The sequence below is a fragment of the Ursus americanus genome, chromosome 12, assembly GCF_024610735.1.
Source record: "Ursus americanus isolate L20-20 chromosome 12, mUrsAme1.1.p, whole genome shotgun sequence".
Classification (NCBI taxonomy): domain Eukaryota; kingdom Metazoa; phylum Chordata; class Mammalia; order Carnivora; family Ursidae; genus Ursus; species Ursus americanus.
The window spans coordinates 31,426,050-31,448,176 of NC_142138.1; the positions used below are offsets into that span (position 1 = coordinate 31,426,050).

Sequence of the window (22,127 nt, forward strand, 5' to 3'; positions counted from 1 at the left end):
GAATAGCTATTTCAAAATAATCAGAATGATTTAAACTGGTACTCATTTAAAAATAAATAAATTAAATCAACCAAACAAAAGTTACATCAAATTCAATCTACTACATATATTAATCTACTCCTCACCTGGCTAAATTTTGTTCATCCTTTAATGCCAACTTGACTACCACTTCTTTAGAGTTCTTCCACTTAAACTCCAAATCTAAATAAAGTACTGCTGCTGCTTCTTTTTTTTCAGGTAGGCTCCATGCCCAGTGTGGAGCCCAACGTGGGACTTGAACTCACAACCCTGGGATTAAGACCTAAGTTTAAGATCAAGAGTCAGATGCTTAACCAACTGCACCACCCAGGTGCCCCTCAAACATTTTAAAATTAAGAAAATAAAGGCAACAATCAAGCAGTTATATTGCCTTTTTCATATGCACCTTCAGGTAATCAAATAGTTGGTGAAGAGGCAGTTACTTCACAGAATATTCTATCAAACAAATAATGAAGAAATGAAAGAATATCACTATCGTGTAACATCGAATGAATTAAAGAGTCCAGGCAATGATCAAAGGCTACTATGTAAAGAAAAAAAAAAAAAAAAGACTGATGAAAGTACACATGAAGTAGTCCTACTCACCCTAACAAACAAATCTGGGTGGCGCAGTCTGTTAAGAGTCTGACTCTTGGGGCACATGGGTGCCTCAACATCTGCCTTCGGCTCAGGTCATGATCTCAGGGTCCTGGGATAGAGCCCCGCACTGAGCTCCCTGCTCAGCAGAGAGTCTGCTTCTCCCTCTTCCTCTGCCCTTCCCCTGGCTTGTGCTCACTCTCTCAAATAAATAAATACATACAAACATACATACATACATACATACATAAATAAATAAAGTCTGACTCTTGGTCTCAGCTCAGGTCGTGATCTCAGGGTCGCGAGATCGAGCCCTGTGTCAGGTTCCAAGCTCAGCATGGAGTCTGCTTAAAACTCTCTCTCTCCCCCACTCTGCTCCTACACCCTGTGCTCGCTCGCTCACTGTCTCAAATAAATCAATCTAAAAAAAAAGAAAAACCCAAAAAACAAATCTAAATCTGGTCAATTGTCTAGACCTACTTTCAGTTTACAGAAAATTCAGGGAGCAGAAAAACAATTTCTAAGTGACACTACTTATCTAGACCTACTATCAACTTACAGAAAATTCAGGGAACACAAAGAATAACTGACACCAAGCAGAAGCAAACAAAATACAAAACAGTGGTTAAATTCTAATGACCTAGTTTTTCAACAAAAAAGTTCTAAGAGGATAAAAGTGGGGTGGGAAGGGAAGGAGGAAAGGAGGAAATCTATTGCAATTTATGACTGGGGAAATGTGAACTGAGCGCATGTTTGATCATATAAAGAATTACCTTTTTATAAACATGATAATAATATTCTGTTATGTCTGGGACTTGCTTCAAAATAACCCAGGATGGATATGAGGTGGGTAAGAAGTGGAGATGAAAATAAGATTGCAACAAGCTGATAACTATTGAAGTTGGGTGATAGGTGCATGGGGGTTCATTCTATTACTCTATTTTTGCATATGTTTAAAAAATTTATTATTATATATATAATTTATTACACTATTCTATTTTTGCATATCTTTTAAGTTTCCTCTCATTTACATGTTATATATAAATATATAATAATATAATGATATATTTTATTAATACATAACAATTTAACAATGTATTGTTTTTGTTTTTAACAATATATTGTTCTTTAAAAAGCCCATAAATCTGACTGGTAATTAAAAGAAACCAACATTCTCTGAAGAGTAGGAATACTTTAAAAATTCTAGTGCTCTCATTCTGTACCGATCAGTATAACACATAGACAAATATATATTTTTATATAAACAGGTAACTTACTGATGCCTCTTCAATAGCAGTGTTCATGTGGCTATGAAAACAGGATCGGTCATCATCTTCATCCATATATACTGGTGGTTCGTGGGAAGTCATGAAAGTGGAAGGTTTAAACAGATGCTTATTAAGGGGGTGCTGTCGTCTGCTTGTTGAAGACTAAGTGAGAAAACAAATTTTTAATTGAGAAATTGGAAAATCATTAAAAGAATCAAAGACACTCAAATATAACTACCACTTCCCTCCAAGTCTATCTACTAAAAGGATTTCAGCTCTATCCTTCAGCATAGTCTTATGTGGGGTTTTTTTCTATATTACCTGGAATTTTAAAGCACAACTAGATAAAAGAAAAATGTAGGGGGACTATCCCAACAACAGTGCAATGGATCACATGCTATCTAGCTTGTATTTGGATCCCCAGCATTGATCACACTCTTGATATTCAAATGCTGAACACTCCTCTTAGAGTCATCTTATAAATCAGGCAGGATGACATAGCCTAAGACAGATATAAACAATCAAGTAAAAAAAACCTTCCGCAACATGATGAATGTCTAAAAATATTATCTAACACTGACTGTTTACTGTATGTCAATGTCATTTAATCCTTACAATTCCTATGAAATAGTTACTATCACCTCTAATTTAAAGATGGAGGTTAAGTTTCTTGTTCACGGTGCTGCAGCCAGACAGTGGTAGAACCAAGATTACAAACTAAGCCTGTGTGGGATCAAAGCCCTCACTCTCAAACCACTGCAAAGACTGCCTCTCTTCATAGACAGTAGAGCCACAAAGAACAATCTCAGCTACAGGCAGAACCATCACTTCATCTGTTTCAAGATTTAAACTCTAACCATGGCAAAAAATCACTGTGTCAGTGGCTGGGCTAGATCGCTGTAGTCAAAACGCTAACTTAAAATTCGGTGTACCCAAAAGAAGGAACACATTTAGGTTTCTTTAGTATTCCTTTGTTATCATTACTAGTCTTAGATGTGAAAATATAAGGTGCCCAACGCATCTAAAGTTAACTTGGAAATTAACCATGAAAATTAGAGCTGTTAAATTAAATATCAACGTTCCAACATTCCAAAGTTATAGGATAAACTCTATATATTTGATATAAGTAATGCTATATTTGGAGGGGGGATCCAAAATATTTAAATCAAATGACAAATTAAAACAAGCTTCCAAAGCTTGGTAAAAAGACAAAACACAAAACTTGTAAAACATGGAGCTGTACAGGTAATATTCTTAATGTAAAATCACGTAAAACAATAAGGAAGCTTCAATAAGGAAGGGTAACAACATTAGATATGCTCTTAGCTTCTTATGTGAAGGGTGGCAGTGGTGGTGGAGAGGAAATATCAGGATCATTTACTAAGGAAATGAAAGAGGCCAATTGTGTGCCTTAGTCTATATAATTAAAGCAAAAAATTGGCTACCATTTGATGCAGTGACCTATGTAGGAAAAGGGTAACAGCTTTTTCACTGTAAAGAGTGTCAGAGAATAGCGGAAAAGGCCTGGGATCAGAATCAGAGGTCAATGGTTCTCAGACTAATTAGCTATGACTAGACACCTGACTCCATTTACCTTAAGGCCTAGTTTTTGTTTTTGTTTTTGTTTTTAAGGCTGTATTTTTAAGTAATCTCTACACCTAACAGGGGGCTCAAACTCACAACCCTGTGATCAAGTCACATGCTCTATCTACTGAACCAGCCAGGTCCCCCAACGCCTAGTTTTCTCATCTATAAAAACGCTGCAGGGGTGCCTGGGTGGCTTAGTTAGTTAAAAGTGTCTGACTCTTGCTTTCAGCTCAAGTCATGAACTCAGGATCGTGGGATCGACCCCCGTGTCAGCTTCATGCTGGGCATGGAACCTGCTTGGGATCCTCTCCCTTCCTCCCTCTCTGCCCCAACCCACCCCCCCCATTCTTCCTCTCTTCCCTTCTCTAAAAAAAAAAAAAGTCTTTATAACAGTACCTGACATAGAACATTCAATAATAAGAATAAAAGCTAGCTATTAATATTATTAGGAGTAAATTAAAAGTGATAACACTACCTATACTTCTAGAATTGTAGTGAGGATTAAGTAATGTATTTTAATAAACATTTCTATTTTTGGATTTATGTAGCGTATCTAAGAACAAATTGATTGTGTTTATTGAAGAGTCAAACACCCTAAAATTTTTAACATTACAAAGGCCTTTCTGATATACAGTCACACTCTACATCTTTCCAGTAGCACCCATTCACATAAACTCACCTATTCTTAAGAAAATAATGAACATAAAGATCATTCAATTTCATGGAGTAGCAACAACAGAATCCTATCCTGTGTCCATGCCGCCCAGTAAACAAAATGATTAGAGTAAGTCAGATTTTAAAAATAAAACAACTTTGTTCTGATAAATGTATACACTTTTACGTAGCAATTCTGACTTTGATAAGTTTAATCTAAGGTCTAAAGTTTACTTTCTCTATTTTCTTTTACCTTTTTGGAGTATATATATAAGTTTGGTGTTCTGCCTGGAACTGGAATGCCAGCTTTAGTTAGTTTTATGAAATATTTCTGCACTCGGCTGGCAACCTAAAGAAATATGACAAACCATTTAACATAATTATAAGACATGCAATACCTGAATAGTTTTTTTTAAATTAAAATATACCTGTGTATCTTAATGAATGCTAACAATTTAAAATTTATCATAAACCTAGAAATAATTTTAAACTGCCAACAAACACACTTATAATTTAAAGTCTAGACAAAAAATCATTAAAATATAGGAAATGTGCTTGACTCCAAAGCTAAATACATATTTTCAACTAGTGAACACTCATGCTTATACCATTAAAAACATATCTATTAATCTCAATGGTAATATGAAGAAAACTGCTAGATTTTTTTTTTAGAAAGACAACCAGAGAATACTTCCGAAGTATGTCACAAACCTATTAGCCTAATCTAACTAAAAAAGTACATTACATTCTTATTTTTCAGTAATGATTGAAGCAGGATTATCTCAAGTTGTTTCAGAAATCAACACAAAATATACAATTTTAAAAACAAAACAACCACATATTATAGCATTGTGTAGCTAAAAATGATGTAGCAGATTTGCTGATGTCAGTTGCATTATCCTTCATTAAAAAACTATCAAAAACATGCCAACAATACGAGGCCAAATCCTCAATTACCTGTTTGGCTGTCCTATTGCCCAGTTCATCTGCTATCTTCTGCCAACGTCGAGATTCTACTTCTTCAGGAGGGTATTTCAGGAGTAGTTGTTCAAGCTTTTTCTAAGACAAACCGAAGACCAAATTTAATAAAGTTTAATACTGAGCTTCATTAATAGATACATTTATATAAATGAATAAATACATTCACACTGCCTTTTAAACTATCTCCCTCCCCAACTATGCAGGGTTAGATCACTAGAAATCCTCATAGTAGGAAAAATTTCTAGTAAGGAACTTAAGACTTCACAGGAAAAATGAGGTTAGAGGATAAACCTATGGAAAACCTTTTTAAGATATTCTATTCCTTTAAGTAAAAACATAGCACCCCCCAAATTTAATTAATTAATAATACTTTATACATCTTAATGATTTCCAATGACCATTTTTTCTTGCTAGACTATGTATGGGCTTGCCCCTATAGATTTGACAAAAACATCTAAATTCGTTCAGATTTAGACAAAATACTTAAAGAGACTTTCCTTCCTTTGTTGGTCTTCCATTCAAATATTTGATTTTTAAATTCGTACCTAGCCCCTAAATTGTCCCGCAGTTCTAAAAATGCAGAATAATCTGAATGCTTGAAATGAATTTCCTAAAGCTTTTCATAAACCGCTGAACTCATTATAGCTCTGGGGTTAATCCTTGTAAGAAACAGAGATGGGTCACAAACCTTAGCCATGAATAATCCTAGCCATACGCCAAACTGCCAACAGAATTCTCTGGCGTGGCTTTGTCAGCTCCCCTCCATAACAAAAACAAGAATTTACTCTCAGGCACTGCTTTACTTGGTCCCAGGTTTTTCTCTCTTCCAAAACTGTATTACAAAAACTTTATTCCACCCATTTCACTATCTTTTTCAATCCCCTTCCTATAACCCAGATTCCTTCTTTAAAAATCATCCCCAAACTGGAATTCATATATTCCCAAAATCCAAAATTCTTGAAGTGTGCAAAAAAAAAAAAAAAGTATACAGAAGTAAGTTTAATATTTTCAGTTCTTAGTTAAGAGGGATCATCTACAACAATATATACTTTAGTCATAATACTGACTATAACCTGCACCTTTTTTCTTTAACCTACACAATTTAGAAATATTACCTGTTCTTCAACAGTCCACAGTTGGTTAAATGTTTCAGGTTTCGTATCATCACAAAGGCGTCCTCTTATCATCTGCATATAAAACAGGGCTTTTGTCAAAAATAACAAAGACTACCATTTGACTTAGCTAAATAAAACACATACTGTGGAAAAAAATTTTTTTAAGATTTTATTTATTTATTTGAGAGAGAAAGAGCACAAGCACAAGCAAGGAGCACAGCAGAGGGAGAGGAAGAAGCAGGTTCCCCGCTGAGCAGGGCGCCCCGTGTGGGGCTCAATCCCAGGACCCTGAGATCATGACCTGAGCCAAAGGCAGACGCTTAACCAACAAAGCCACCCAGGCACCCCTATATTGTGGAATTTTTTAATTAATTTCAAAATATTTCAGTAAATTCATTATTTAATGTGTATTTTTTTTATCGTTTACAAAATGTTTTCACATTCCTTCACTTCATTTGGTTTTTATATTCCTAGCAATCCTATAGTATAGATGACAGCAACTTCATTTTAAAGAAAAAGAAATGTTACTTTTCCATTCTGAACCCACATGTCTATTACGGTTCATCTAACTACTAGTGGCAAGGCCAGGACTCAAATCCTGGTTAAATTACACTGCACAGACCTCTTATTTTTAGAGTAAAGATTACATGTCACACACTGTACGGGGCATGTCACATGTACTACTTGTTTAACCTTCATACAACTCTACAACACAAATAATTTTAATCACATTTCATATAAAAGGAAACTGCAGCTTGGAGGCTTTAATATAAATGACATCTGACATTCTCAGCTAGTAGCGCTGAGATTCCAACCCAGGTTTCTCTTAACTTCAAAGTTCATGTCCCCACTATATTCAGTGAAAGACTGCTTATTTTAAGAATATAAACCAGGAAATGTTAAAATACTTTGCCTATAGTTCAAATTTTCCTGCTCCAAAGCTTTATACTGTTTACCTGAGGACGACTGTTTGAGCCTTCAGGACCATCACTCAAAGGCAACATAGAATATGAAAGGGACTCTCCATCCTTCTTAGGATCTAAAGGACTTTTTGGTCTAGCAGGTAAACCTACTAAAAAGAAGACCATGTATAGGATTATGAAAGCAAGACTGCCAGATATTTCTCTATTTAAATTCTTATCATGTAATTTCTTACCTTTATCGAAAACTAGCTTAACTCTCCTAGTATGTCTTTTACGATTTTTAAATTCTCTTTCAAAGTTCCCAAGGCTATTGGTATATTGGTCCCATACAATCTCAGGCAACTGAACAACTCTCTGTGGATATGGAAGCCCTATATCAGCCTGGGAGAAAAAAAATAAAGTGACAGTCTAAATTTAATTCAAAAAATTATCTACTACAGCCAAATTTTCAGAGGACTCCAAATCCAAATTACCATCAACTAGGCATTTCTGTTCATTGTTTGAATCCAAAAGCCAATAAAGTTAATATCATCCAAACATTAAAGAGTAAAATGATAACAAGTAGAGGAAGAATGAATTTAATAAGACATTAGCACTATTTTTAGAGATAGCTCTAAAGCTGAACTACACAGACATACTACACTTTATCACTAATACACTTTAAACATTAATAACAAAACAAAGGTTTTTATCTTTAAGAACAGCATATGAAATGTGTTTGATTGCAAAAGATGAGACCTGACACACAATTCATTTAAAATATACCCCCATGTTCATGACTTATTCATAAAACAATAATTATTTTCACTATATATAATCCTTATCACATATACAAAAAATTATAACACCTTGAGAATCAAAACTACACATATAATCTACTTGGAATTCAGTTACTTAACCAACCACCTTTAGAGAAGTCATTAAGTTGTCATAATTACTAAAACCAGATCATTATAATCAATATCTTTGATAGGGATTTGGGTTACATAGGTGTATGTTTTTTGTCAGAACTCAGAATGGTACAATTAGAATCTCTGAATTTCACTCTGTGGAAATCTCACCTTAAAAAATTTTTAAAAATAATTTTAGTTAATAATATACATCCTGAAGTGTTTTGGTGTAAATTGTTCATGTCTGCAACTTTGAAATTTATTCTTCAAATAAGATGGAATGATGAAGGACTGATTCATACATGATAAAGCAAATATAGTAAAATGTTAATTATAGAATCTAACGGTGAATATGTGTGTGTTAACTATACAATACTTCCAATTCTTCTGTGTACTTGACATTTTCCATAGCAAATGTTGAGAAAAACATCAGGTCAAACCTTGAAACTGACAAGCAAAATCCAATTTGACTGTTTGACACAGAATTCTTTATTTTTATTTTGCTTATGATATATTACAACATTATCACCATCATCATAATAGTACACATTAGTCTAAGTAAGGCTCAACTTTTGCATCATTAGAGTGTCTTTTAAAATCATGACAGTAATAGCAAAGGAAGCTAATAATAAGCCTTAAATGTTCCTTGCATTCTATATACCAGTATACACCACAAGTTTCCTTAATTTCAATTAGGAGTTTTTAAGCATCCACTAAAACAAAGAGATCACATGTCAACAGCTTAGGTTTAAGTAACACGGTAAACCTAAAGAAATAATTAAGTACAGATGGTACCCAACTTACGATGATTCAACTTATGATTTTTCAACTTTACAATGGTGCGAAAGCGATGCATGCAGCAGAAACCATGCTTCAAATTTTGAATTCTGATCTTGTCCCAGGGTAGTGATATGCAATACAATACTCTCTCATGCTGCCGGGCGGTAGCAGCGAGCCACAGCTACCAGTTAGCCATGGGATCATGAGGGTAAAAAATCTATACACGGACAACTATTCCTTACGCATACAACCACCCTCTTTTTAACTTTCAGTGTAGTATTTAATGAACTGCATTAGATATTCAACACTTTATTATAAATAGGCTTTGTGTTAGATGATTTTGACCAACTGTAGGCTGATGCTAAGTGTCCTGAGAACATCTTTGGTGAGCTAGGCTATCATGTTCAGAAGGTTAGGTGTATTAAATGCATTTCGACTTACGATATTTTCAACTTAAGACAGGTTTATCAGGACATGACCCATCATAAGTCGAAATATCTACATACATAAGTAAACACACATGCAAAAAAAATGGGAAAATCAAACTTCTAAATTAAATCCAGTAGAAAAATTTCTTTCCAAGGACCATAAGTCTTTCACAATTACTAAGTATCTGGATTTAATGTAATTCCACACATTTTGATTAAAAATTCTTAAGATGGTTAATATCACATCTCTGTTTCTGAGATAAAGTGAAAAGAAATTCAGTTTTAAACTAAACCTGGAAATGGAGAACCAGCAAATAACCAACTGCATACAAATCTAGTAAAAAAGCCTAATTGCATCTTTTTTGCCCACCAGAGATCAGAGTTAATAAATTTTTTATTAATATTGACTTTTCTATCATCATCTGTTTTAGTTGTATTACTTGTAAGTAACCACTGTAAGTACTATATCTTTTTGCACTAGAAATGTTTAATAATGGCAATGCAAAATTAATAAACACCTAAGTGGACTCACAGTACAGAGACAGTAAATAGGGTCCTAAAAAGTTTAGAAGTTTTAACAAATCAATATATAAATTCTATATTCATTATGATACTCAATGTTCTGAAGCATGGAGAGAAAATAATGATTGCCAAGTAAATAGTATAGCCAGAAAAATCCAAATAATAAGTTAATACAACTAAATGAAACAAAGTCCCCAGGGCTGTTCCGTCAACACGTGGTAGACCACTTCTGTGACTCATTAAAAACTGGTAACAAATAACTATACTAAGTTATTTTTTTTGTTTTTTTAAGGTAAATAAGAAGATTCTTTTTCATAGTTCCTCAGTTTTAATGTTTTCACACAATGCCGATATTATGCCTCTCAAATTTATTAAACAATTAGTGAGTCCCTCATTCAAGATACATACTACAGTATAAATACACATCTAGATTATCCATATTGACATGCAAGAGAGTTATAATAACGTGAATCACTTTCAAATGGTTAAATACGGAAGTTCTGTTTTAAGAAAAAGAGAAAATTAAAAGAAATTTTTACACTAAAGCAAAGGACATTACAAAATTAAGTAAATTTACACTTCTTCCTCATGGACTTGGCAACCATAACCTTAAAGACATTTAAAATAGTTTCCGTTTTTATCACCAATATTTTCTATCATACTACACGGAGAGTTACAAAAGTACCTCAAAACTAAAGCAGTTAATAAATCCTGAAGTATTTTTTCTTTTCCTTTATTAATCCTGAAGTCATGAAAGAAGAAGGAAAACCCTCTTTTCCTTTTCACCTAAGACGGGAAAGGTAACAGGAAAAGATCCTAAAAATGGTTAGGGAATGGAACATCAAGTTCCTAATATAAATATCCAATTAAACCTCCCAGCTATTTTCATTGGAGTATATTTTGTGTGTTGGGGAGGGGAGCGGTTAGGAAGGCATTATCCTGCCTTCAGTAGTATGGTTAGTTTTAGAAGGGAAAAAAATTAAACATTTAAAAAAGTATATACCCATATTAAAAGAAGAAATCAAGTTATTACCAAAGTATCTCAATAAATCTTAAAAAGTGATCAAGATATACCTTCTTCTGGAGTTTCTCCACAAATCCAATGGGATTTTTTAGTGCTTCTTTCTGGTGTTTGCCTAAACTTTCAAGGTCCTGGACTGCTTGAGAACGCTGAGCTTCGAGTACAGCAATCGTCTGTAACAGTCTCTGATAACTACAGAGACAAAGAAAAACACCTCAGTAAAATTTTCTAGTAACAACAATAAATAAAAACTGAGTTCAAGCCATGATCTACTATTAAGCCACACAGTCTTTTTCAAGTTACCTGAAAGAGTTTAGTAAAACATATTACTGGGAATAAATGAGGTCTTCCTGAGTTACGAAGTACCTAGTCAGAAAATATCAGTTAGAGAAAGCAAAGCCTTATTTCCCCATCTTAAGTTTTTAACTCTTGAACCTGAACAAGTACAGAAAATAAGAAGGCATCTTGACTTTCCAACAAAGTCAATCAAGAAACTGCTAAATAAAAAATAAAATAAAATAAAAAGGTTTTAGCAGCACTAGGAGGGATTAGCAAATTCAGCCCCTTTGTTGTACTCTGTTGGAATAAGGAATTGGAGGTTCATTTTCTTGCCCGGAGTTAGGGAAACTGTCAACTAATTAAGACATGATTTGTGTGTCATGGTTCTCATTTGCTCTTTCTACTATGCTTCCACTCTACAGGAAGTTTACTTTCTGAGCAATTCTTAAGTAATGAACATTTTAAAAGAAGAAAGGCCTTAAAGATACTTACTCCCTACCTACCAAGGTCTGTTTAGCACAACATACAATTTTACCCACACAAACCTACTATCTGTCATTATCCTGAAATCTCATTATGGTACATGTATACTAGTTAATTCTCTTCATATCTCTCTCTCTCTCTCTCTCTCTCTCTCTCTCTGGTTCAAACTGTCCTGCCTCTCTGACTAATGTCTACTTTCAAATATCAATACACATATGGGAATATGTCAGCCCAAAAGTCCTGAATGTTCAAATACACTTTGCAAAAAGAATGAAAAAACAAGTCAGTCCAAGTTCGCTTCAAAGTAAGTGGTTAAGTCTTTAATGTATAGGTAATACACAATTTTTCCTTATGGCTTCAAATAAATTTCACTGCATTTCCCACTAGACTGTAGACTCCATAATGGCAAACACATCTGAGAAGTTCACTGTTTTGTTTATCCAGTGTGCAACACACTTCCCAGCACAGAGATGATCAATAAGTATTGTAGAATGAATAAATGAACAGACATGTCTTGTGCAATCAAAAAGTATACTGAATCTCATAAGTTCAGAAGTCAGTCAACTAGCAGAAATTTCAAAGGTAAAACAATGCAATTTTGAGTTTCACAGCCATGGCATAATTGCAACATGGCATTCTCTATCAGGACACTTCTCCAGCCCTCTGCCTAAAGCATACTTATTCTTGCTCTTGAAATGTTTATAATAATTAAGGTAAAAACTAGTAACACTGAAGGGAAGACTTCTCTCAAGCTAGAGAAACTTCATTTAAAAGAACAGAATTGGAAAGCAGGAACCATACCAGTCACTCCTGGATAAGTTACAGAGGTTAAGTCTAAACCCACTTCCACGAAGCCCCCATTTGCTGTGAGGTGTATCCATGAGGCAGGCTCACTGAGGCACAATCTTAGGATGACGGTAGTGAGCAAAGTACTAGAACCTATCCTCTCTGAAATATTCTTAACTGCCATACTTCACCTCCAGAACTCCTTCCCCACCAGGTGAATAACCAAAGACTTGTCATGGTGTCCTTATGACTGATCTCTGTTTTAAGCAACACTTACATACTTCTGTATCAACAATATAAAAATGACTATGAATCTATTAAACTTTCAGCAAACTACTGAAAGCACAGTTAACAATTAATAAGGAACAAGTAAGAAGAGAGTTATGGAAAAAATAAGTACAGGCTTGAAAATGTGCTATAGTCAGTTGTTAATGCTGGGAAGAAGGCCTCTCTTTGAAACCAATAAATTGTAACAATTTTTACTGTACTTAAATTACTTCAACAGAGATGACAAAATAGAACTCTTCAAACTCTATCTGCTTCTCTTTAATCAAGATAAAATGATTAACAAATTTAAAGTCCTACAATAAACACTGGTAAAAGACTTAAAGTCCAGAATAAGTGAAAAGACTGTAAGAAAGTGGTAAACTCAAGTCTTCTAGACCAGCTAATTTGAATTATTTGAGTACTCTTTGGAGTCCTCAAAGGTTTTTACCAGTAAGATTACCACATACACTCCTATGCAGAAATGGAAGGAATCATAAAAAACTAGGGTGACATCTGAAAAAAACAGTATGATACAAACAAATCTATTTTCAATCCCACCTGTCCATCCACTTCACCTCCAAACACAAACTACTAGAAACTGATCCACACATCAACCAAGGCAAGACTCATTTGCTCATTAATTTGAAAATTATTTACTAAGAGAATAAGGCACTATCCGAAAAGCTTTAGTAATTATCAAAGCAAATCAGGCATGGACTTAGGCGAATGGATAGGACTGGCCATGTTGCTGGGGATAGAGGATGGGTATATGAGGTCCATCATCCTAGCCTGTCTACTTTTTTGTATGTTTGAAATTCTCCATAATGAATTAGAAAAAGAAAACTTCAACCTTAATCCAAATTAATGGAGGAATTAACCACTGTACTCTTCCTAGGCTGCAGATCATACCTGCTACTGTATTCAGCTCTGCTTTAAGAGAGACAAACAGGTTCATGAAGAGACAAGGTGGATGAGAAAGTATGTAATAAGAAATAACAATATTGTCTAACTTTTACTGAATGTATACTATAAGCCAGACATTGTATTTTAAGTATAAGAGCGCAGACCTCACTATAAACTTACAAGATAGGTACCATTACCACTATCTTACAGATAAGGAAACCAAGGCACAGATTAAGTAATTCATCAAGATCATACCAGACATTTATTGTGGAGATGTGACATGAGGAATGGTTAAGATTCTGAGAATATTTACCCAAGAAATTAAACCTCTGATAGAATACTGTTTCAATCTTTATTTAACACACAGCTATGTAGAAAAGGAAACAGACTTTTACAGGCTATAATGAGTCAAACCAGAATCAAATTGTGATAAAGGCACAATATGAAGAAGATCACTGTTTCAGTCAAAACCAATAAAAGATGGAAGCATAGCACCCAATCACTCAGATGTTCATACAGATATTTAAAGGAAATTCATGCACTAAAAATACTGCAACTCTTTAATTCCAGCAAAACATGCTACTTTCACACTTTTGCTACTCACTCAACCAAGTAATCTGTAGAATCATTTTTTAAATGTATATACTTTTGTGTGAATGCAAGTATAGTTACAGCATTCCCACAAGGATAACTCTATTAAATCTACCAAAAATTAATTATTATCTGTTTCTAAACTAAATACATTGCTACAAACAGTAGGCTTAGCTGTGGCAAAGATTTGTTAATTTTATTGTCTCACATCTTCAACATAAAATAGACAAGTTTAGCTTTTGTACTATGGAATTATATTTTACTAAAATACAAATATTCTTCAATTCTAAATCTAAGTTATTTTCACTACCCTTCATTACCCAAGTCCTCCTCAATTCTTTATTCACATCTGTGAACAAAAAACATTTATATAGGGGCACCTGTTAAGCGCTGACTCTTGATTTTGGCACAGGTCATGATCTTAGGGTCATGAGATCAAGCCCCATGCTTCATGCAGTCTGCTTAAGACTCTCTCCTTCTGCCCCTCCTTCTTGCTCTTTCTCTAAAATAAATAAATCTTAAAAAAAAAACAAAAAAAACTTTTCTAGTGGGTGGTTTGGTCGGTTGAGCATCAGACTTCATTTCAGCTCAGGTCTGGATCTTGGGGGTCGTGTGGGTTCAGGCCCTACACATTGGACTCCGTGCTGGGCCTACTTAAAAAATAAAAATTAGGAAGGAAGGAAGGAAGGAAGGAAGGAAGGAAGGAAGGAAGGAAGGAAGGGAGGGAGGGAGGGAGGGAGGGAGGGAGGGAGGGAGGGAGGGAGGAAGGAAGGAAGGAAGGAAGGAAGGAAGGAAGGAAGGAAGGAGAAAGAAAGAAAGAAAGAAAGAAAGAAAGAAAGAAAGAAAGAAAGAAAGAAAGAAAGAAAGAGAGAGAAAGAAAGAAAAAGAAAGAAAGAAAGAAAGAAAGAAAGAGAAAGAAAGAAAGAAAGAAAGAAAGAAAGAAAGAAAGAAAGAAAGAAAACTATTCTAGATCAGAGGTCTACAACCTTTAGCCTAACCGTTTCTATAATTTATTTACTTTGAGAAAGGTATTTAAGGTTATGCAAGAGAATATTCTTTTTTTTTCAAATTTTATTTATTTGAGAGAGAGCAGAGAGAGAGAGAGCGAGCACGAGTGGGGAGGACGGGGGAGAGGGAGAAGCAGGCTCCCCACTGAACAGGGAGCCCGATGCGGAGCTCGATCCCAGCACACCAGGATCATGACCTGAGCCAAAGGCAGACATTTAACCAGCTGAGCCACCCAGGTGCCCCAAAGAATATTCTTCTTTTTAGGAGATATATACTAAAGTAAAGGGTGAGGAGTCTACAATATACTTTTAAATGTCTCAGCCTAAAAAAAAAAAAAGTATATGGGATGGGAAGGAAGATGAGGGGAAAGGGAGAGAGGGAGAGACTATTACAAAATGTTAACAACTGATGAATTTAGCTGAAGGGGATACAGATGTTTACTATACTATCTTCTAGATTTTTTAACTTTTATAACTTCCTAAATAAAAACTGAGTAATGAAGAAGCAATTCATTACACTTTGCTACTGAAAAAGAACAGCTTGATTATCCTATGAACACTGAACTTAATTACCACTGAAAAAAAACTAGAGGAAGTAAGGCAACATAAAAATAAATGTATTCGGGGGACGCCTGGTGGCTCAGTGGGTTAAACGTCCCACTCTTGATTTTGGCTCAGGTGATGATCTCAGAGTCATGAGCTCTGCAGGCTCCCACCCATGTCAGGCTCCACGCTCAGCACGGAGTCTGCTTGAGATTGCTCTTTCTCCCTTTCCCTCTGCCTCTCCCCTCCACCCTGCTCTATCAAGTAAATAAATATTTAATGAATGTATTCATTTAACTACACTATACAAAGAAAAGGGAAAGGAGTATAGAAAAACTTATAAGCTAACCAATATGTTTTCACGTGTACAAATGCACGTATGTATATACTGGTGAACAGGAGGAATTATGAGAAAAAAGAGCAAGACATATGTTGGGTATCATTTTCAACAGGATAAAACTATATAAAGTGATAACAATCAGGCAATTTTAAACAGTAACAAATTCCATCCTAACAATTTACCAGTGTAAAACAGTTTTGGGGAAAATGCTTCAATTTACTCTACACCATCATTTCAATCACGTACAGTATGTCTACTTTCAGCAAAATACTGAACTCAAAATATACATGACTGAACAGAAATTATTCTGATATGAGCAGAACATATTTTTAAATTATCAATTTAGTAAAACAAAAGCTGTATGATACTTTTTCTTCCTTTATGAAGGGTTTCAAATGCCGAAACTATAGAACAGCACAAATTCAATAATTCATAAATGATTTCTCATTTACTGTGAAAATCCAAAAGTCATTAGAAGATGATCAAAAAGCCTTTTACAATATTCTGTGTTAAGACAGAAACTAATACCTCAGCTTCTGCTAATATGCCTTTCCAGGTATAATGATCAATTCTGTATTGAAAATAACTAAAAATTCTGAATTAAAGTTAAGAAACAAATGTACCTGTTTATTTTTAAATCATGGAAAAACTGGTAAGATACTAAGACTTCTTATTAACAGGCCAAAATCCAAGTGAAGGCATAAATTGGACTATGTAAGTCTGGGCTCAATTTTCTGTACTCCGCTTGCTCAGGAAACAAAAGACAAAGCCACTGAGGTAGGTAGTCTAATAGGAGATGCTCTTCCTTCAGGCGTCTATACCTCTCACTCCCATCCCCTAGAAGAGCTGCTTACCACAAGACAGTCCAAATCATATTACCTGGGTGGCCTTAAACAACCAGAGCTGTGACTACAGTTTAAAGCAGTGCTCTGCACTGAAGCACACACACCCATCCCCCACCAAGATACCCACGGAAGCAAATGCAATTTTCTCTGGAAGAATACATATTCATCCTAGGCCTCAAAGATAACCCATAAAGAATTTTCCAAAGAAAGTAAAGAGCTCCTATTTAAAATTTACCAAGCTCACAAAAAAGGAAGAAAGAGAGTAATAAAAGACAAGCTTGCAAACAGCTACAGGGAATAGGAAACTACAAAAACTAACTAAGGTGCTTTGAAAAGGAAGGAAATTATAATTTTTTAAATGTGATAATTAAAACCAAAAGCTCAATGGGGACAAATTTCCTCTTTCAGAAAATGCAGATGAGGCAAATTCAGAAGAAACCCTTCATTGAAGACAGCTGGAAAAAAAATCTAAAAGCTCTTAAAAGTTGCAAAGAGCTAACAGAATCATGAGATGGTACCAAATTAAGATCCATGATAAGATGAAAACCAGAAAGTTAAAACATGTTTGGGGGTACTTTTGCCCTGGAGCAATTTATTGATCCAGAACAGGAAGCTGAGTAGTGTTTCTTATAGCTTAAAATGATAGAGGATCCAAATTGCAGTGTAGGGCCTACCAAAGGTAGAGGCTCTGGAAAACAAGCCTGAGCTTTGGTCTTGAATCCTGAAGGACGACACCCTAGGAGTAAGGGTGAAAAGGAAGTAAACAGCCCTCTCAGAATGGACTAGTATATGTCGGTTCGTAATTAACTAGTAAGGCTGAAAATGCACATACCCCAAGACCCAGACATCCCATATGCAGTAACCTCAAAAAACTCTTGAATTTACACAGTGGCATGTATTTATTGTAGACTTATTCATGATAATCCAAAACCAGAAACAACCCAAATGTCCATCTAAGAAAAACAGATAAACTGTGGTATAGATATACAATGGAATACTATACAGCAATGAAAATGAACAAAGCACATCTATGTGTACCAACACAGATGAATATCACAAACATATCACAAGAGTATATGCAGTGTGGTTCAAAAACGAAACTTTATTGTTTAGGGATACACACATAAGCGGTAAAACGTTTTAAAACAGCAAAGAAGGATTTTCACAAATAGTAAGGGAATGTAACCAAGGAACTAATCACAAAGGAGGACTTCTGGAGTACTATCCATATTGTGTATCTTAACCTGGATTGCGGTTAAACAATTACAGGCTGTTTGATTTCATAGTTACTCTGTATCTGCATGTCAATATTTCATTAGTATTATATTCATGAGATACTGTACCTTTTTTTTAAAAGGGAAAGTTTTCTAGGAAGAAAATGTTATAGAGAGAACACTTCTACCTTTAGAACTTTATTTAAGATTCACAGAGGAATTCTGGTTCAAGTCCCAGCTCTATGAGCAACTAACTGTGGGACCTAACTCAAATCATTAATTAAATCTTGCGCCTTGGCTTCCTCAGCTACAAAATGAGAAGACTGGACCAGATAAGTATTTGCAAAAGCTTTTTTCAAAGTGAAACATTCTAGGATTATTAAGTCATTTGTCAATTCTGGTCACTCACTGTAAGTGAAATAAGTCAGTCAGAGAAAGACAAATACCAAATGCTTCCACTCAAAACAAATGAGCAAAAGAATAAAAAAGAGAGAGACAACCCAAGAAACAGACTCATAACTCTAACAGAGAACAAACTGATGGTTTACCAGAGGGGAGGTGGGTGGTGGGTGCATGCATGAAACAGGTGATGGAGATTAAGAACACTTGTGATGAGCACTGAGTAATGTACAGAATTGCCACTATATTGTACACCTGAAACTAATACAAAACTGAATGTTAACTACACTGGAATTAAAATAAAAATACAAAAAAATTCTGGTCACTCATTATTTCACATTCTTTCTGAGTTAGAAATGGACTCACTTAATACTGTATACATAAATACAGCATTAAGTCCGTTTTCTACATACAGAATCCTATATGAGACCTGGGTTTATCAGTGCTGCCCATAGCAAGAAGTATGCCAAGTAACTGCTCTCACAGAGGAAGGTCATTTAAAAAGATCTAAGGGATAAGTTTCCCCTACTTCACAATGTCTACTCATGATACATTAATGGCTTTACTCTCACAGAAGTTACTTCCAAAATGAAATTATCTGAAATACAATGACTATGGTTTATAAAGAAATTGGCTGTTCTGGCTGTAGGTCACTGAATAGTGTTATTTCCTGAAGGCAAGAATTTTAAGGTGCACCTATGCCACTAGTTTTTAAGTATGTCTTATCTCATTTATTATACTGTGTGATCCTTGAGAGGAACTGTACTTACACTGTCCCATAGCACATTAAGATTCAAGAGACACAGAAAGTGCTCATAAAGATGAAAACAAAAGACGAAAACAAAAACCACAGAAGAAAATATGAATAACTGAATAGTTACCTGGGTGACTTTTCAGCAGTTAAATGATTGTATACAGAACACTATTATAATGGTATGTATGTTCTTATAAGTTTTTTAGGTATGCTAAAGATACATATAGCCTTGGTTCTTTTCCACATGTAAGACTTAGAGGGACAGATAAAAGGCATACTTACCAAGTTTATGGATGACATGAAGCTGAGAAGGATAGCAAATACTGTAGATGAAAAAAATCAGGATTAAAAAATAACAAGCAAGCTAGAATACTAGACAAGATGAAATTTAACCACATGAACAAAAAATATGGTATTGAACTACAAAACAGCCAAACAAGTACAGGATGGCATGAACTTGCCTTAACAGGCACAGAAAATTGTGAGCCTCCCAACTGATCCTAAGTTCAATTATGATGTTAAAGTGTGAAGTAGCTGCTCAAAAACACATAATATTAGCTTAAACTTGCATGAACCCATTCAAACACTTACCAAGTATGTGCACTGTATATATAACACTATGTCAGCCATTCTGAAGGATACAAGTATAATCAACATGCAATCCTACATCTCGATCATTACAATTAAGGTAAGACAGTGTGCATGTATATATTGGTAGTTGCTTATTTAAATACTGAAAAACAAGGAAGTGCATAAAATTCCTAGTCAATTCCTAAAATCAACAAAAATTATGATGATTAATATACTACAAGAGAAAAACATACATAAAATTTGATCAGCCATGTAATAAACAAAGTGATCATTCCTAGGAGACACAAACACAATTTCACAGAAGAAGTAAAAACCAAGTAAACACTAAAAATTTGTGTATTTTTTTTTTAATATTTTATTTATTTATTCGACAGAGATAGAGACAGCCAGCGAGAGAGGAAACACAAGCAGGGGGAGTGGGAGAGGAAGAAGCAGGCTCCTAGCGGAGGAGCCTGATGTGGGGCTCGATCCCATAATGCCGGGATCACGCCCTGAGCCGAAGGCAGACGCTTAATCGCTATGCCACCCAGGCGCCCCTAAAAATTTGTGTATTTCAATAGAAAAGAAGGTTAAGATATTCCAGGTAGAATAAATAGTGCAAGGAAAAGCACAAACGCAGGTTAAGTGTGACACACATTGAAATAACAGTGATAGTCTAGAGAAAATACACAAGGGGAAGCTGAGAACACAAAATAAAAATAAAAGAACTACAGATCCAACAGGACCAAGAAATATCGGTTCTAGTCCCATTCTGAGAAGATCAAATAGATCAGCCTATCAGGACTTCAGTTTCCTCTTCTACAAAATAAGAGTCTCTAAAATCACTTTCCATTTCCAGAATTTCCGGAGATACAGCTTGAGCACCTATATTTAAAAACAAAAACAGAACTCCACAGACAATTCTGAAACACCTCCTTCATAAAGAAATACCACTCTAATGCAACAGGGAGCACCTGAAAGTTTTGAACAATGATAATGTAAGAAAATCTTTGCATTTGGAAGGCTAATATGGCTGCAATGTGTTAAGATGAACTTGACAAAATGGCAAAAGAAACCACATAGAAAGCAATGCAGCCGATGTATAAGATTACATTCTGAACACCATATTTAACACTGAAGTATACTCAGAAGTTGGTTAACCAGCCAGGGTTCTGAAAAGCAGAAAAGTTAAAGAAATGTAGATGATCCAAGAGAACATATTAAAACTGTCTTCAAGATACGAAAGTTTGCTACATAGAAAAAAGAAGAGAAATATTCCAAGTCACTTCAAAGTCAAACTCACATCACCGAGCAGAAGTTCTAGGGAAGAATGTGAGGCTCAATAAAAGCAAAAATTTCATAAAGTAGTGAGCTCTCTGTCACTAGTTAAGTTCAAATAGATACTGAATGACCACCATCAAAGGATACTGCAAAGGTGTTGTATTAGGTGGAAATCTGGACGAGACTTACACCAAGGTCATTCCAAGACAAAGTTTCTTCATTCCAAGACAAAGGATACTAGAAAACAGCATGCATGCATGCATTTTTTAAAGATTTTATTTATTTATCTGACAGAGAGACAGCCAGCAAGAGAGGGAACACAAGCAGGGGGAGTGGGAGAGGAAGAAGCAGGCTCCTAGCAGAGCAGGGAGCCTGATGCAGGGCTCGATCCCAGGACCCTAGGATCATGACCCGAGCTGAAGGCAGACGCTTAACGACTGAGCCACCCAGGTGCCCCAAGAAAACAGCATTTAAAAATTAAATTTCTTCAGTCTGAAAAGGCTCTGTATTATGATTCCAATTATATGACAATTTATAAGATAAAACTACAAGGGCAGTAAAAAGATCAGAAGTTTGGGGAAAGGCAGGGGGGTTTAACACGACACAAAAGTGATTTTTTATACACGAAGTTATTCTATATGATACTGTAATCTTGGATGCATACATTATGCATTTGCCAAAACCCATAAAATTTTAAAGGACAAAAAATGAACCAAAAGGTATGCAAATTTTAAAAAATCATTTAGAAGGTCAGGGGATCCTAGGAAGGAATATTAACTGATGCAAGATCTAACTGTATTATAAATCTCACTGAGGGGGTAAGAAAGAAAAGGTCCTAACCTAGGTAATCTTGGAGATGAGTGGCATTTCTAAGACTAATGGCAAAAGGAATATAGCATAAGCACATATTCTAACTGATGTAGCTATTTCCCATGGGGTAAGAGTTAACAATTCTAATACTGCTATATATTTATATTGGAATTAAACAAATAAATGGGTGATAGATGGCCAAGTTTGCCAGTGCTGGACTGGGAATTACAGATAAGCAAGGGGAGGAGCTAGAATGATCCAACAGTAATAT

General features: G+C 35.1%; 1 protein-coding gene across 7 annotated transcripts in view; it reads right to left on the minus strand.

Annotated features, from left to right (window-relative positions):
- The window catches only part of ZZZ3 (zinc finger ZZ-type containing 3), a 102,262-nt gene that overhangs the window by 12,170 nt on the left and 67,965 nt on the right, over positions 1-22,127 (minus strand). For 6 of the 7 annotated variants that reach the window (XM_087866020.1, XM_087866018.1, XM_087866021.1 and 3 more), the window contains 7 exons: positions 10,838-10,976; positions 7,377-7,524; positions 7,177-7,292; positions 6,221-6,292; positions 5,082-5,183; positions 4,378-4,473; positions 1,893-2,045 (listed from right to left, as the gene is read on the minus strand). In XM_087866020.1, the coding sequence (XP_087722146.1) occupies positions 1,893-2,045; positions 4,378-4,473; positions 5,082-5,183; positions 6,221-6,292; positions 7,177-7,292; positions 7,377-7,524; positions 10,838-10,976 (826 nt within the window). The remainder of the gene's footprint in view (positions 1-1,892; positions 2,046-4,377; positions 4,474-5,081; positions 5,184-6,220; positions 6,293-7,176; positions 7,293-7,376; positions 7,525-10,837; positions 10,977-22,127) is intronic. The other variant, XM_087866019.1, reaches the window with a different exon arrangement.